Source organism: Eptesicus fuscus, chromosome 15 (assembly GCF_027574615.1).
Source record: "Eptesicus fuscus isolate TK198812 chromosome 15, DD_ASM_mEF_20220401, whole genome shotgun sequence".
NCBI lineage: Eukaryota > Metazoa > Chordata > Mammalia > Chiroptera > Vespertilionidae > Eptesicus > Eptesicus fuscus.
This window is the reverse complement of record NC_072487.1, coordinates 38,027,975-38,044,834: the sequence shown is the minus strand read 5'-3', so window position 1 is coordinate 38,044,834 and position 16,860 is coordinate 38,027,975. Positions and strand designations below refer to the sequence as shown.

Sequence of the window (16,860 nt, the reverse complement as noted above, 5' to 3'; positions counted from 1 at the left end):
AAGTAAAAATAAGCACTAGCTTTATTAAATCATCTTCATTATAATCTAATGAGACAATAAAATCAGCATATCAACAGATAATTTCATTTCTTACATCATAGTAATATTTTCATGCAGATAACAGAAGTTTTTGTTTCACAATGCAACTGCTGTAAGTTAAATTGATTCAATTTAATTAACAAGCATTTATTCAGAGCCTACCTGTGCACAGCACTATACTAGGCATACAAAAGAGATAGAAGATAAGATCCCTGCTCATTAGAAGCTTACAATCTGGATAGGAAAGATCCACACATACAAGAAACAATAAAGAACCATTACAATTCTCAGGAAAGTCAATAAATTAATAAAATCTGAATTAAAAACACAAGAGTCCAAATGAAGACTATTAAGGCAGTGATACAATTGGGAATAAAGACTAGTCTGGATAATTTGACCAGAGGAAGCAAGCCTTGAGTTTGGTGTGATGGAAGTAATGAGCACATGGATTGGTAGAGGAACAGGGTGATCATTCGATGGCTGGATAGAAAAGAAGGAGATATTCAAAGACAAGGCAATACAAACCAGCAAGTCAATTGCAGGGAATGGCAGGCAAATTGGCTTACCACTGGAAAAGGACATGGGCTAGGAGGTGTAATTGAAGTTACACAGGCTGGCTAAGAGCATTCAAAGTCAAGTTAAACTTTAAATAAATAATAATGCTTAAGCACATCTATAAACTGAAGCTCCACCTCCCTATAAAAGTGTTTTCCTAACCTTAACAAAAAGCAAAGCAAAACTATGCAATATGAGAATCTAAACTCAAGAGATATGATCATTGGAGGTCAAATGATCAGACTGTGATACAATAGCAATCATTTGTGGTATCTTTTTTTTTACTCATAACAGTTGGGTTATCTAAGACCCATGTACCTCCTCAGCCTGTGCTTAATTCACTTAGATATTTCTTCAAAAACAGCCATTTGATTTTATATTAAATCCAGCAGCAAATAAAAAGGCCTTGGGTGTATATTTGTGTGGGTCATGGATGGGGAGACAAGTAGGAAAAAAAAGAGAGAGAGAAAACAGGGCGTTGGTTTCAAACAGTGAGTTAACGAATGCTTAAAATGAGTACTTTGTGAAGATATTTCTAAACTTGGAAAAAGAAGGTATAGAAGAAATGTACAAAGTAAAATGAGCATAAGGTTTCTAAATTAACCTATATTGCTGAATCACAGCCTCTTTTAAATTCAATTTGTTAGAGAAAAAAATGTCAAGGAAATGGGTCAGGGGAGAAAATGGCAGTGCGGGAACAAATCCTTAATTTGGATTAAGGTGGAGATCCTCTTGTCTCAGTAGGCCTGCTGATGACTTATTGACCAGTCTGACCTTGATAATCCATCAGGGTTAAAACAGGAGCATAGCAACTCCACAATGCTTGTTCCTGGGCCTTCACATAAGTCATTGCCTTTAAACAGCAAGGAGAAGAGTACTTCTGGGTCCCCAACATATCTGTGGAAGTTACTGGCCACCAGCAGCTGCAGCTGTTCAAAATAAATACATTAATTAATAATAAAAGAGAGAGAAGATAAGGAGGAAACAAAGATGTTGCTTTCAGTGTGCTTAATGATTCTGAATGAGGTACCCTGAAATCTGTATTTTCCAAATGTGCTGCACATTTAGTTTCTTTTTTTTTTAATTAATCAAAATTTTTAAAAATATACTTTTATTGATTTCAGAGAGAAAGGGAGAGGGAGTGAGAGAGAAACATCAATGATGAGAGAGAATCATTGATGGGCTGACTCCTGCATGCCCCCTACTGGGGATTGATCCTACAACCCAGGCATGTACCCTGACCAGGAATCGAACCATGACCTCCTGGTTCATAAGTTGATGCTCAACCACTGAGCCACACCAGCCGGGCCAGTTTCCTTTTTTAAGGTTGTTCTTTAAATCTTTATTGCTGGGAGTATTATAGTTGTCCTCCTTTTTTCCCCCATTGCTTCCCTCCACCCAGTTCCTGTCCCGCCCCAAGCCTTCACCACCCTATTGTCTATGTCCATAGGTAATACATATCCTATATAATAAAAGCCTAATATGCAAATCAACCAAACAGTGGAATGACCAGTCAATGTGAAGCACACTGACCACCAGGGGGCAGACTCTCAATGCAGGAGCTGCCTCCAGCCCACAGGCCCCAAGCCAGCCAAGGCATGTGCCAGCGGGGGACCCCCATCGCCCTGCTGGTTTCCCCACAGATTGGCCCTGATTGTCGGCCAGGCCTTGGGACCCTACCCATGCACGAATTTCGAGCACCGGGCCTCTAGTATACATATAAGTTCTTTGGTTAATCTCTGTCCCCTTATACTCCTTTACCTCTTTGTCAATCTGTTCCATGTTTCCATGCCTCTGCTTCTATTTTATTCATCAGTTTATTTTGTTCGTTAGATTCCACATGTAAGTGAGATCATGTGATATTTGTCTTTTTCTGACTGGCTTATTTCACTAACCATAATAATCTCCAGGTCTCTCCATGCTGTCTCAAAGGTAATAAGTTCTTTTTTTTTACAGCTGCATAGTATTCCATTGTATAAATGTACCACAGATTTTTTTATCCATTCATCTACTGAGGGACACTTGGGCTGTTTCCAGATCTGAACTATTATAAATAATGCTGCTATGAACATAGGGATGCATACATATATTTTTCTGACTGGTGTTTCAGGATTCTTAGGATATATTCCTAGAAGTGAGATCACAGGGTCAAATGGGAGTTCCATTTTTAATTTTTTGAAGAAACTCCACACTGTTTTCCACAGTGGCTGCACTATGTTTCTCTCTCTATCCCTTCCCCTCTCTCTAAAAAGTTAATAAAAAAAAATCCTCAGGTGAGGATTTAAAAAATAAATAAATAAAAATGGGCAAAGAACCTGAATAGACATTTTTCCAAAGATGCATACAAATGGCCAAGAGGTACATGAAAAGGTGCTCAACATAATTTAATCATCACAGAAATGAAAATTAAAACTGCAATGAGATACCACTTAATACCTGTTAAAATGTCCATTACCAAAAAGACAAGAGATAAATACTGATGAGGATGCCAAGAAAAGAGAACCCTTTGTGCACTGCTGGTGAGACTGTAAACTGGTGCAGTTACTGTGGAAAACAGTATACAGATTCCTTAAGAAATTAAAAATAGGACTATCATATGATCCAGCAATCTCACTTCTGGATATATATCCAAAGAAAATGAAATCATTAATCAATACTCCCACATTTACTGTAGTATTACTCACAATAGCTAAGGTATGCAAACTACCTAAGTGTCTATCTTGTCCCTCTATGGATAAATGAATTAAAAATGTGATATATATACATATATAGAGATAGATAGATAGATAGATGATAGATAGATAGATAGATAGATAGATAGAGATATATATACACACACATATATATATACACTAATAAAAGGGTAATATGCAAATTGGTCACGACGCACTCACAGTAACAACCGAACAGCAGGCTGTGTGGGGCGACAAGGCCGGCAAGGGGGTTAGTGAGGGACGACCAAACGACTGACTAGCAGGCTGTGTGGGGCGACCAGGCTGGCAGGGGGCAGTGAGTGGTGACGAGGCCAGAAGGAGGGGCAGTTGGCGACAACCAGGGTGGCAGGGGGGGCAGTGAGGGGTGACCAGGCCAGCAGAGGGGGGCAGTGAGGGGCAACAAGGCCTGCAAGGGGGCAGTTGGGGGTGACCAGGCTGGCAGGGGGGGCAGTTAGGGGCAACCAGGCCAGCAGGGGGGACAGTGAGGGGCAACCAGGCCAGCAGAGGGGGGAAGTTGGGGGCAACCAGGCCAGCAGGGAGGACAATAAGAGACAACCAGGCCAGCGGGCAGGGCAGTTAGGGGCTACCAGGCCAGTGGGGGGGGGTGGGCAGTTGGGGGCAACCAGATTAGCTGGGGGGCAGTTAGGGGCAATCAAGCTGGCAGGCAGAGGAAGTTAGGGGTGATCAGGCAGGCAGGCAGATGAGCAGTTAGGAGCAAGCAGTCCTGGATTGTGAGAGGGATGTCTGACTGCCAGAAACTGGCAGTTGGACATCCCCCAAGGTGTCCCGGATTGGAGAGGGTCCAGGCTGGGCTGAGGGGACCCCCCTCCCCCGTGCATGAATTTCGTGCACCAAGCCTCTAGTGTATATATAGATAGATAGATAGATAGATAGATAGATAGATAGATAGATATAATTGAAATACAAATATATAATACAATAATCTATAATAATAAAAGGGTAATATGCTGATTAGACCAGATGTCCTTCTGAACAAAGCCAGGGCTGCAGGGAAGCCTGGGTCCCGGGTGCTGGAGGGAAGCCAGTGCCAGCAGCCAGGGGAAGGAAGGCCTACTCTCGTACAAATTTCGTGCATCAGGCCTCTAGTTAATTAATAAATAATAAAGAATAAACTATTTTGTGTACTCATCACTATAAACTGACTTTTGCCCACCTGTGTGTGTGTGTGTGTGTGTGTGTATACACACATATATATTACATACATACATATATATATATGAGTGTGTATATGTGTATCCCAATGTCCCAATGGAATAGTATTCAGCCTTATAAAAGAAGGCAATTCTGCCATTTGTGACAATATAGATGAAATGAGGGGACATTATGCTAAGTGACATAAGCCAGACAGAGAAAGCCAAACACTGCATGGTATCTTTTATATGTGTAATCTAACAACAACAAACTTGACCTCAGAGAAACAGAGAGAAAAATGGTGGTTGTCAGCAGCATGGGGGACGGGGGAAGAGGGAAAGGGTGGTGAAAGGGTATGATTTTTTAGTTATAAGATGAATAAGGTCTGAGCCTGTGATGTACAACATAGTCACTGTATATAATAATACTGTATTGTATAACTGAAATTTTCTAAAAGAACAGAACTTAAGCATTCTCACCAAAAGAAATAAAAAGGTAAATATGTGAGGTGCTGGATGTGTTAATTCCCTTGATGATGAGAATCCTTTCATAAGGTATGTGCTCATCAAATCATTACATGTACACTTTAAATGCATTACAATTTTATTTGTGAATTATATCTCAATAAAGCTGAAAAAAATGTGATGCATTTAAGAAAAAAAAAAGTGGCTTAGTGACAAAAAAAAAAAAAATCTAAGAAAAACATAACTAAGGATACAGCTGCATTCAGCCCCGGCCCAGAAGCTCAGCCTACATGAAAGGAGAGCCATATTGAAGGAACCATAGGAAAATGCAGCTCAGCCCTGACCACTTCTAAACTTGGGGCACAATGTGGCCTGATGCCATAGAACCACTCTCCCATTCATCTCTGGGCACAAACACATTTCTCTTTTGCTCCGCTTAAACCACTGAAGGAGTTAGGTAGGAGGGAAAAAGAGTTAGGAGGGAAACATTGAAAAATTGTTCACTCAGTTTCTTAGGCATCACTTTTCCATGCGGAACACAAAGTAGAGTAATTCTGACAAATAGAAATATGCTTGACTCTAATATTTTAAAAATTAACAAGATCAAAAAGAAAGGAAGGTCAATGAATCAGAAAAGGCTTTGACAATCAATGGTGGTAAGCTCAGAGGACCCTCATGGGATACTCCCAGTGTGTCTTTCTAGGTACAAAAATGGTTCGAATGGGCAGGAGAGAGCCTGCATTTGTATCTATTTGTATATGACTGTACAGTGGGTTGTTTTTTTTTTTAAATTTTCAGTCATTTTGCAAGATCACTTTGCTGTCACTACTGCTGAGTTGACATCCTGAATGTTTCTTTCTCCCGCTGGGACAACAAGGAAACCCCTGGAGAAGATGCCTGAGAAGGGCTAGGAGGGCGGACAGCAGGAATGGGGAATGATTTGCTTAGTTAGGGTAATTATGCCACTCGGTGGCAAATGCCCCCATTTAAAGAAAGAAAAAAGATCATACTGTTTATAGGCATAGAAGAAAATTGCAAACATAAACACATCTCCAACCTGCTCGAGCCGCTGCCATCTTCTTGTTTCGCAGTTTGTTCTCCAGAGCTTGCTACACAATGAAAACACGGGAAGAAAATCATGAAATTTGCTGGTGTTTTCCACTACTTCCGTCAAGGCGATAATTCTGTGGAATACATTGTAACTTACCTGTTTCATCTTCTTTTGTAGGTCCAGGTTGGCTTGCTTCTGGCCCTTTGCGGTAGCATTCAGATAATAGATGGTCAGACTAAATTTTAAAAAAAAGATAACATGGATGGCATTTTTTCAGTTTCTTAGTATTCCTCTTAAATTTACAGCCAGTCATAGAATGTTGGCACTGGAGTAGACTTTAAGGTATTTTCTACTCTAAACCTCTTATTTTGTAGATAAAAAGAATGGGTGAGCCCTAGCCAGTTTGGCTCAGTGGATAGAGTGTCGGCCTTGGGACTGAAGGGTCACGGGTTCAATTCCAGTCAAGAGCATGTACCTTGATGTCATCAATGTTCCTCTCTCTCTGTATCTCTCCCTCCCTTATACTTTCTAAATAACAATGGAAAAATATCTTCGGGTGAGGATTAACAACAACAACAAAAAAGACTGGTTGAGGCACAGAGGGGTTAAAGGAGCACACTCCGTTACATGGGGACTGGGCAGGAGTGGACCTGGGAAGTTGACCCTCGAGTCTTGTTCTCCACAGCCAGGGGTCACTGTGCCTTCACTGTGCCTCACTGCCTAATGTTAGCCTCTTCTTGGAAATGTATTAACATCGGTTTAGATTATAATTGAAAGTAACATTTTAAATGGACATCAATGGCCTCCAAGAGAATGGACTATCTACTGAAGCTTAGGGAAGGTGTCGAATAAAAAGGAAACTGACTTTCTGCCTTAAATTCCTTCCTTTGGCTTTTATAACTAAGAATATAATCCTCGTAGTCATAATTAACATTAATTTTTTTCCATGTATTGTTTGTATTTCTCCCTCCTTCAAAAAGAAGATGCTTTCTAAAGGAATATTCTTGCCTTTAAAGTGACATTTACATTTCTAGAAAGAGCAAATTCCAGCCAAACATTGCTGCAAAAATCAATATGCTCATCTTTACTTAAAGCAAAACAAATAAACAAAAAGAAAGAAAAAATGCAATTAAAAAAGAAGTAACTGGCATTGCTCTTTGTTGCAAATAACTGGATACTGAACACATTTCCTCTGCTCACCAATGTGCCAGATTATATCCTTTGTGAGCCATCTGGGGCTGGCAACACAATTACTGATATGGCTTAGCTGAGTCTGTTTACCTCCTATGCGAGTGGCAGGAGTTTGAATGAAATTACATACATGAAAGCATTAGGTACAGTATCTGGCATAAAGTAAGTGCTCAACAAATGTGTGTGTATGTGTGTGCGCGCACGCGCGTGTGCGTGTGTTCTCTATAATAATAAAAGTGTAATATGCAAATAGACCAAATGACCTAACAGTAGAATGACCGTCCGGACGCCCTTCTGGACGACATTCCGAACGACCTTCTGGATGAAGCTAGGGCTGCGAAGGTCTACTCTTGCACGAATTTCATGCATTGGGCCTCTAGTAGTAGCATAAAGCTTTTCTTAGAATAGTGCCCAGAATAGGAGGGAAAACTCAGAGACCTCACAAGTCATTTGCAGCTCTGGATTTCTCTGTTTATTCTCCACTTCTTTTCCCATATTGTGATGTACTTTAAATGTGTATTCTTTATAAATCATTTTCTCATCTCCAAAGGAATAAAACTTCCTGCAGAGCTAACCTAAACTCTACTCAGTTACCCCAAACCACCTAGGATCATTTAATATGACCGACTGGGGAAATTCAAAATGCTTGTAACGTTCTCTAATTAAAGTTAATAAAAAACCAACCTAATTGCTTTGGCCCCATAAAGTGGAACAAGAGGCTTCAGGATTTAAAAAATAAAATCACCAACAAAACTGAAATTTGGCTTTTAGATGAGAACCTGAGAACTGAAATTAACCTTGCAGTCTCTCTATTTGACCTTTTTCTATCCTGCCTGCTTTCCTCTAGACCTACTCACACTGTACGCGGTGGGCGAATGGTGGCCTCCAGGGCAAATCTGATTCTTGGCCTGTGTCATCAGGCCCATGAGCGAAGAATGGTTTTTGTAAGAATTTACATAATATCCTCAATTTTACTTCTTGGTCCACAAAGCCTGAAATATCTACTCTGCAGCCCTTTAAGAACAAATCTGCTTACCCTGGGAATAGAGTATCCCTGACACGTGCCTTCCAGTCCTCCTGAACATGCCCACTCATCCCAAACTCAGTGCTTGGTACTGCAAATGAGTGGGGGAAATAAGAGGTGGGAAACAGACATGGGTTTGAACCCACTTATTAGCCATTAGATTTGGGGAAGATCTTCATGTGCTATCAATAATAAAGGCCAACTTCTTCTTAAGGGTCTTGTGCACGTTAAATGACTTAATATGTGGGTAAGCGCCTGCAGCAAAGGCCGTGTTAGCTCCTCTTCCACACCCCATGACAGCTTATGAAAGACTTAGCTAGTGGCACTGGGACACTGTTGCTCCTTTGCTTAAAAATAAATCTATCAACTGGTTAAGAATATAGTCATAAAATCTGACATTAAGTTTTGTGTGTGTGTGTATGTGTTTTTAAGTGAGAACTCATTTATACCATCACAGCGCTTTGACTTTTAAAAGCTGCAGGATACATAACATGTTCTCAGAAGCCGCTCTCTTGTGAAAACATGGAGCAGGAAAACTCGCTTCAAGGCCATCTGGGGGAACAGGCTGCCTCCAGCTTGTCATTTTCCAACACATCTGCACCAGAGACTTACTATCGGATCCTAAATGCCACCCCATGACCCAGGTTCTAGTGGATACTAGTCATCTGTCCAGTGAGAATAAAGAAATATCTAAGCTATAGTCTCTTACTTTCTTAAAATTTAGAATGGGATTTTGCAGAAAAGTTCCAGGTATCCAAATGAAATGAAACAAGTTGAGCTCAATTTCACCTAACTGAAAAATATTAGTCTCTAAAAATGGTAATCTGTTTTCCTGCTTCATCATCCCCGCAGGCTGGCACCTCTCCCTCAAAGAAGGTGTCGTGGTGTAAAGGGGTGAATGTTGGATTTACGGTCCACGTCCTACGATTAGTATTTTGCTCTGGTCTCATCTGGGGAAAATCACTTCCCCCCTCTAATTTATACGATTGAAGAATATAACACCTGCCTTCGCCGATGTGGCCCTCGACCATGACCATCACTAAGGCGATGAGAACAAGGTGCCTCAGACCCAGCTCATTTACCTCAACCCATTGGGAGGTGTCTCACTAAGATTTACTTTTATTGAAACAAATGCAACCCTTGTGTCAGCTTTGTTTCTAGTGTCGCTGAGGATGGTTTCATACGTGCCCTCCTTGACTGAGAGCAGTGGCGGTTCCAAACGTTCTATTGAGGAAGGTCTTGGGGAATAACGATAGCTCTTCCATAGCAATCATATATTTTCACTTAGAATCTAAGTGTATCTGTGGTGGCCAAGAGTCAGAAGCCAGTGAAAGGAATATGGAAACAAAAGCCCCCTCCCAAGTTCTCCTCTAAGTGTCACCTCTGACTTTGAAGGGACCAACTGGGTGACCTTTCCAAGACCCTCTGGTCCTCTGGTTCTATTTCTATGGACACACAGTTACTGATGGCTTCCTAGGTACCAGGACACAGTGATTTTTTAAGACCCCTTAAGCCCTGATCCCTGAAACGTATTCCCGAGGGGAATATTAACTTACAGGCTCATCACTTCTGTGTGTTCACAGCCATCTGCTCTATGGAACAAGAAGAGGTGGGGGGAAGCTCAATGTGCTGATTAGATCTAGCATTTAGCCTGTATGCTTCCCTTGCTTTTAGCTGTTTATCGATAATTATTTTGGTTACTCGGGAACAAATCTTATAATCCTAGGCAGGCAAAGACAGATGCAGATGGCTGTGAATTATGTCCAAGAGGATCTGAATAGAGCTCATAAACATTAGCCTCTCACGACCATGTAAATCAGCACTGAATCTGGTGAGGCTGTAGCACATCCCTTGGAGAGAGGGAGAGAGCAGAGAAGGCTGAAATGGAAAGGGAGCCAGGAAGCACATGACAAAGGCCCTTTCTATGAGGAGAGAAAGCACTTACACCATAACCAAAATCACAGCAATGACCAGTCCAGGATTAGAGAGCTGTCTCAAGATCTTCGCCATCCAGCTTGGGAAATCATGCTCCAGGGTTTCTCCAATGACTTCGAACATCCTATTTTTGCCACTGGAGGGGAAAAAAAGGGAGATAATTTTATTTAAAACATATGGGAACCATGGTTACAGAAAAAAAGAATAAGAAAAACTAGAAATCTTTTGCAAACACTGCCTAAATACTCTTTAAGGTTAGGAATCTGATGTTTCACTATAACTCATGGATGAGATGTGATAAATTTTATTCCAATATAAACATATAATCAAAGCCTGTAGGAAGTTCACCACAGAATCAGGAGACAATTTTTAAAAGCTGTATGTCTAAGCTTTTGATTGAAATATGTTTTATAAATAGCTTATCAGTCTACCCCTCAGCCAGCTCTCCTTGTAGAAGAACACTCTCTGGGCTGAATAAACAGTGTGCTCGGTTTTTTTTAATTTGCTGTGGAGATGAGCATAAGGAATAGCTTAATGGAATCAAATCCAAAAATAACCCAATACATCTTTTCCATGCAATAGCTTCTATCTCATTTTCCATCAAACCTCCTTCATGAGAACTATTAATAGGTAACCACACTGAGTGATGAGTCCTTTCTCTCTCAGTATTTCTTCTGGGCAGGTCTTAAAAAAGTGCCAACTCAGTTCCATCGCCAAGCACATAAAATGGGAAGAGAAGGAAAAATGAGCTTTAAAAGCAAAGGTCCTAAATGGGCTCATTCTCAACCCATTAAAATGAGACCAAAACACTATAAACTAGAAAAATGAGAACAGATGTCTGTCTTAACTTAGTACATAATATTAAAATAATGAAGTAATATCCATCCTGCTTATTTTTTGTTATGCGTATTGATTTTACTATGAAAAGATGTAATTTTCAGAAAAGATCCTAGGTGTTTTTATCACCAAGTTTTATGTATCATCAGAATAATGGTTGGTGTAACACAATATAATATCTTAGTTTCACTATTTTTTTCTCTTTAAACATTCTCAATTACTAAATGAACATGACCCACAAGGTGCAGATCAATTTCTTTCTCCTGATCTAATAATATTTTCCAATAGCCTGAGAATGACTCCAATTATCTTCTCAAGTGTGGCTGGACTACTGAGGTATAAATTTTACTTCACAAATTATAGAGCTCCACACTAATTAGAAAAGGCTAAGGTACATAAAGGAGAATGAAGTTTATAGATAAGTTAAGATGATAGCAATTTATTCCACTAAAGTTTATTATCTTCAAATATCTGTATCCCAGTCATAGGAAATACACCCACTGTGAAAAGGTAAACGAGGAGAGAAGATAAAACAATTTACTCTCCCTTCTCCAGCTTGTCTGGCTGTGCAAATGAATGTGGTTAGAATGGGAATCGGGGATTGGAATTATACAAAATATTCCCTACCTACAAAGGTCTTCTTTGCATCCTAGTGTATCCCAAGTGCAAAGTTATTGGCAACTCTGGGGATTCTCAGATAACTTTTCCAGGTCAGGTCTCTTACCAAGAATACTAGTAGAGACTCTTAATTTTATACCAACTATAGAAGAAGCATATATAAATTCTTGGCAATACCTTTTTCTGACAGGTAAGCCAACATATGTCACTTCACAATATTCCCAGAAATCCTTTCCAGTCTGCTGTGACCATAAAGTCAAGTGAGATGCTACTGCACTTACCCTATAGTTTTCCCATGAGCATAGCTCCATCCGCCCTACACTGGTACAGAGCACACCTGTCTTTCCAGGGAGACTGAAAGCTCCGCAGGATGAAAATCTATGCCCAAGTTAACCCCACTTCTGGCTTCATGTTTAGTGCACAATTCATTAATTCAAGCTATTGGCGAACACTCTACAGTGTTCTGGACTCAGAAAGATAAAAACATTCCCCACCTCTGGGAGTCAGCTACAATATTAAGAAAAATAGGTGCATATAATAGTAGGATTGCAAATGAGTGATGTAATAGTAGGGTCACAATACAGTATAAACCTAAACATATTGTATGATCTCACTTATTTTTTAAAATCTGCATTAAAAGAAAACCAGAATACAAAATACCCAACTATTGAAAGTTGGTATGTCAGGACTTTGTGGGTTTGGGGTAGTTTTGTGTGTTTTTTTTGTTTTGTTTTGTTTTGTTGTGTTTTTTTATATGAAAATGTTTCTACCATTTCCAGGATTTTTATTATAAACACATATCACCTTTGCAATAAGATGAAAATATATCTATAATAATAAAAGCATAATATGCTAATTAGACCAGACAGCCAAACAACCTTCCGAACGTCATTCTGGACATCCTTGCGGATGAAGCCGCAGTGGCTGGGGCTGAGGCAGAGGTGGTTAGACGTGATCAGGCAGGTAGGTGAGCAGTTAGGGGTGATCAGGCAAGCAGGCAGAGTGGTTAGGGGCAATTAGGCAGGCAGGCGATTGGTTAGGGGTGATGAGGCAGGCAGGCAGGCAAGCGGTTAGGAGCCAGCGGTCCCGGATTGCGAGAGGGATGTCCAAATGCCAGTTTTGGCCCAATCACACAGGGATCCCTGTGGGATCTGGCCTAACCTGGCAGTCGGACATCCCCTGAGGGGTCCCGGATTGCAAGAGAGTGCCGGCCAGGCTGACGGACCCCCTTCCCCTGCCCCATGCACAAATTTCATGCACCGGGCCTCTAGTAAATACATAGTTACCATGTTGTTAGCAGGGAGGGATATGAGAACTTAGAGAAGTTGAAAACTTTCAAGATTATTAATGAGAGGGCTGGGGGAGAATATCAAGTGTCGGGAAATATGGGGAAGCATTTAGAAGATTATTCTTCATCCAAACACCAAAGAAATAGTTTTTAAATTATTGAACTGTTTTAAGGTAAATCCATTTAATAGTCTATTGGAATGATTTTTCTGGGAAATTCACCCTTCCTAGCCAGGTCTTGTGAAACCAGAACAAGCTAAACTATCTCATCAAATTGCTTTGCAGAATGGATCTTCTTAGTTATTGTAGCCACCATACCTGAAAATATACCTGCATCTAGGAGCAGCTAGATGGTGTCTCCATTAGCCTACTTCAAATGCATATTCGCCAACTGGCTGCCCGCCCAGGCACCAGGAAGTGCCAGACACCCTTTACTCAACAGGCTGAGCAAATCGCCTCAAACTCAGGGTCCCTAAGGATGGTAAGTCATGAGGCTCCTTCATTTTCACCTAATTTCTAAGGCTGAACAAGGGGGCATTTTGGTATGTAGCATGAGATCCTTTAAACTTTTAAGTCCAAAGAAATTTTTTAAAGTATATATTCTTTTGCCCCCAAATGAGAAAACTGGCAGGAAAAAAGTAGACTATCTAAATAGGATAGAGATAACCCCTTCTCCAATGCTCTATTGAAAATATTTAAATTTTTTTATCTCAAAATAGTGATATATATTTTGCCTAAGTTTTCCAATTAGAAAATACTTGTTCAAAATCATATATTATGCCTTAGATACAGACTGATTTTTTGTTGTTGTTGTTGTTCATTACAACCACAGTAACTCACGATATAAAGAGAGGCAGAGGAGTTAGAGCTCAAAAATATAAAATTGTTCGGTCACTCTAGGTGTCTAGCTCAATGATATTTTTAAGTGAATATACCTGTATAACCACCACCCTGCTATGTGTTGATGTTATGGGGTTTCCCTTATAGGCAGTTAAGTTCCTTTGATATGCTTTCTTAAGGATCAATTTCTAATTTAAAAGTTAGCAGCACCTGAAACTTATCCTGAATATTTAGTTGTGGGGTAATTTGCAGTTAACAAATATTTATATGGCTTAACTCTTGAACTTTGTACTCTGAAATTTATCCAGGATTTATTAAGACCAATCTCTCCTGCAAGACTGCAACTTCATATTTAGTCTCCAGATGTCACTCTCTGCATTATTTATTTCAGCCCCCTGGGGTGGGGGGTGGGGGTGGTGAATGAATAGGACTTGTCAGCATCAGCTTCCTGAATTGACAGACCTCCAGCTGTTTTTGCCCAATCCACTGGCTTAACATTTTCTTTCTTTCTTTTCCAGTAAAGCAATAATAACTCAAACTATTTTTAGAGTGAAATGCCTCCTTTATACTTTAGCAGATGGGCAACAAACCTTTTGACTTTAATTTAGTAATTTGGGTTTGACGGCATGACAGGGAAATTATATGTAGCCATTATGGCATCACGGTTGACATTCACATGGCTTTTCACATTCATATTTTCTTCATGGAAAAGGAGGAATAACTCAAATGTACGCTGCCCAGTGACTCAACATGCAGATCTTTGAGGGGGACTTGTGGGAGATGTATCCCTTTATGGGATGAAGTCCAATCTTTCAGATCCTGGGAACGATGCTGTCTTGATAAGTGTCAGAGAGCAAAAGATGTCATAGAAAACTGTAGAAGGTACATTTCCAACTTGGATGAAAGAGCCTTCTTGACTCTTTATTACTACCTGAGTGATTTATCCTTGTTATTTAGGGAGAAAGTATATGAGAAACAGCTTTAATATTTTACTGGCATGTAGCATGGATTATAAATTGTGAGACCCTCTTTATGTTATTATCTAACTAGAGGCCCAGTGCACGAGATTCGTGCACTGGGGGGAAAGGGGAGCAGGGGTCCCTCAGCCCGGCCTGTGCCCTCTTGCAATCCGGGACTCCTCAGGGATGTCTGCCTGCCAGCTTAGGCCCGATCCCCCCGAGTCTCTTGCAGTCTGGGCCTCTCGCAGTCCGGGACCTCTCTCTCCTTACTGTCTGCCTGCAGTGGAGGTGGGAGAGGCTTCCGCCACCACCGCTGGGCTCACCAGCCATGAGCTTGGCTTCTGGCTGAGTGGAGCTCCCCCTGTGGGAGCACACTGACCACCAGGGGGCAGGTTCTGCATTGAGCGTCTGCCCCCTGGTGGTCAGTGCGTGTCACAGAGACTGATGGTTCTGCTGTTCGGTCGATTTGCATATTACACTTTTATTATATAGGACTAGTGGCCCAGTGCACGAAATTCATGTACGGGGGTTGGGGGTGGGGCCTGCACCCTCTCCAATCTGGGACCCCTTGAAGGATGTCCTACTGCCGGTTTACAGGGATCGGGCCTAAACCTGGCAGTTGGACATCCCTCTCGCAATCTGGGACTGCTGGCTCCTAACCACTCACTTGCCGGCCTGATTGCCCCTAACCACTCTGCCTGCTGGCCTGCTTGCCCCCAACTGCCCCCCGCCACCAGCCTGCTCACCCCCAAATGTCCCCCCGCCAGCCTGATCACCCCCAACTGCCCCCTGTGCCAGTGTGCTTGCCCCCAACTGCCTCCCCTGCTGGCCTGCTCGCCCCCACCTTCCCTCCCCTTTGGCCTGCTCACTCCAAACTGACCCCCCCGCTGTCCTGATCACCTCCAACTGACCCCACTGATGGTCTGCTCGCCCCCAACTGGCCCCCCTGCTGGTCTGCTTACCCCCAACAGCCCTGCCCCCCACCAGCCTGGTCACCCACAACTGCCCTCTCCTCTTGGCCTCTAACTGCCTCTACTTTGGCCCGCCACCATGGCTTTGTCCAGAAGAACGTCCGGAAAGTCTCCCAGTCTAATTGGCATATTACCCTTTTATTAGTATAGATAATGATTCCATGTCATAAGTGGTATGTGGGTAGTCTGCTATATTTATTTACATTATATTTTATTTTTCAATGTGCTGGTCCACATGAGACATAGCAATAGCTTTAATTGTCTGGATGTGAAGGCCCAGCATCAGGAAAACCTTCACCTCCAGACTAGCTCTTTGCTATCTCCTTATATGGAAATAGCTCAGAATGATTGTCCATATTTTACCCGGGTAGAGCCTGGAGCAGTTAAATCATTTTCCCTTTTATGTTTCCCACATGAGAAAATAGATGGAACTTACCTAAGAATCTCCATGACACAGAATGAGCCAGAATACCCAAAGGATCTCATGCTACATACCAAAATGCCCCCTGGTGGTCAGTGTGCATATAATTAATTAATTAACATAGCCATTGTTTGAAAACAACCAAAATAACTCATACAATGACTGACCATTCCTATCCCCAAACCTGAAAGAAAACTATGCCTAAATGGAATTTCAAAGACAAGAACCTGAAGGGGCCACAGTCAAAAGATGGCGGGAGGGAGACGATCATGTATAGGACGGGCATGGTGGACAGGAAGAGGATGAGCAAGAGCATGCCCAGGTAGAAATTATTCGATCTGGAAGCTTTGAAGACTCTGGCCTCAGGGACGTTGCAACACATCACGGCCCAGCACTGGAAGTACATGGATGTGTGGAGTCGAAGGATATTGATGCCTGGGAGGCTGGGAGCAAAGAAAGAGCCCATCCTAGAAAGGAAAACAGAACTCAGGTCAATTCAGGTCTTCCCTGCAGAACAAGGCCACACAGCACCTGTTTGTTTCACATCATGCTTATTTGCCAAAGGCAGAAAATGCCACTCTCAACCACACAAGCCCTTTTTATAAATAATGCATGTCCATCTTCTATACACCTTTTACCATCTCCCCCATTATTATAGGTATTGTATACATACTTCTTTTATAGAAACAATATAGATTACTAATCATATCTACTATTATTAGTAACTTTAAATTACAACAGAGAAACTATATACATATGACATTTATTTTCATTCTGTCTCCTACTTCTAAAATAAACTTAA

The 16,860-nt window shown here is 41.4% G+C and overlaps 1 protein-coding gene across 1 annotated transcript in view; it reads right to left on the bottom strand.

Moving 5' to 3' along the window:
* Window positions 1-1,428: 1,428 nt before the first annotated feature.
* The window catches only part of TMC1 (transmembrane channel like 1), a 325,206-nt gene continuing 309,774 nt past the window's right edge, over window positions 1,429-16,860 (bottom strand). Inside the window, exons 17-21 of the mRNA XM_054727564.1 lie at window positions 16,286-16,525; window positions 10,136-10,261; window positions 6,132-6,210; window positions 5,982-6,033; window positions 1,429-1,523 (exon numbers count right to left, since the gene is read on the bottom strand). Coding sequence (XP_054583539.1) covers window positions 1,501-1,523; window positions 5,982-6,033; window positions 6,132-6,210; window positions 10,136-10,261; window positions 16,286-16,525 — 520 coding nt within the window. The 3' untranslated portion in view covers window positions 1,429-1,500. The remainder of the gene's footprint in view (window positions 1,524-5,981; window positions 6,034-6,131; window positions 6,211-10,135; window positions 10,262-16,285; window positions 16,526-16,860) is intronic.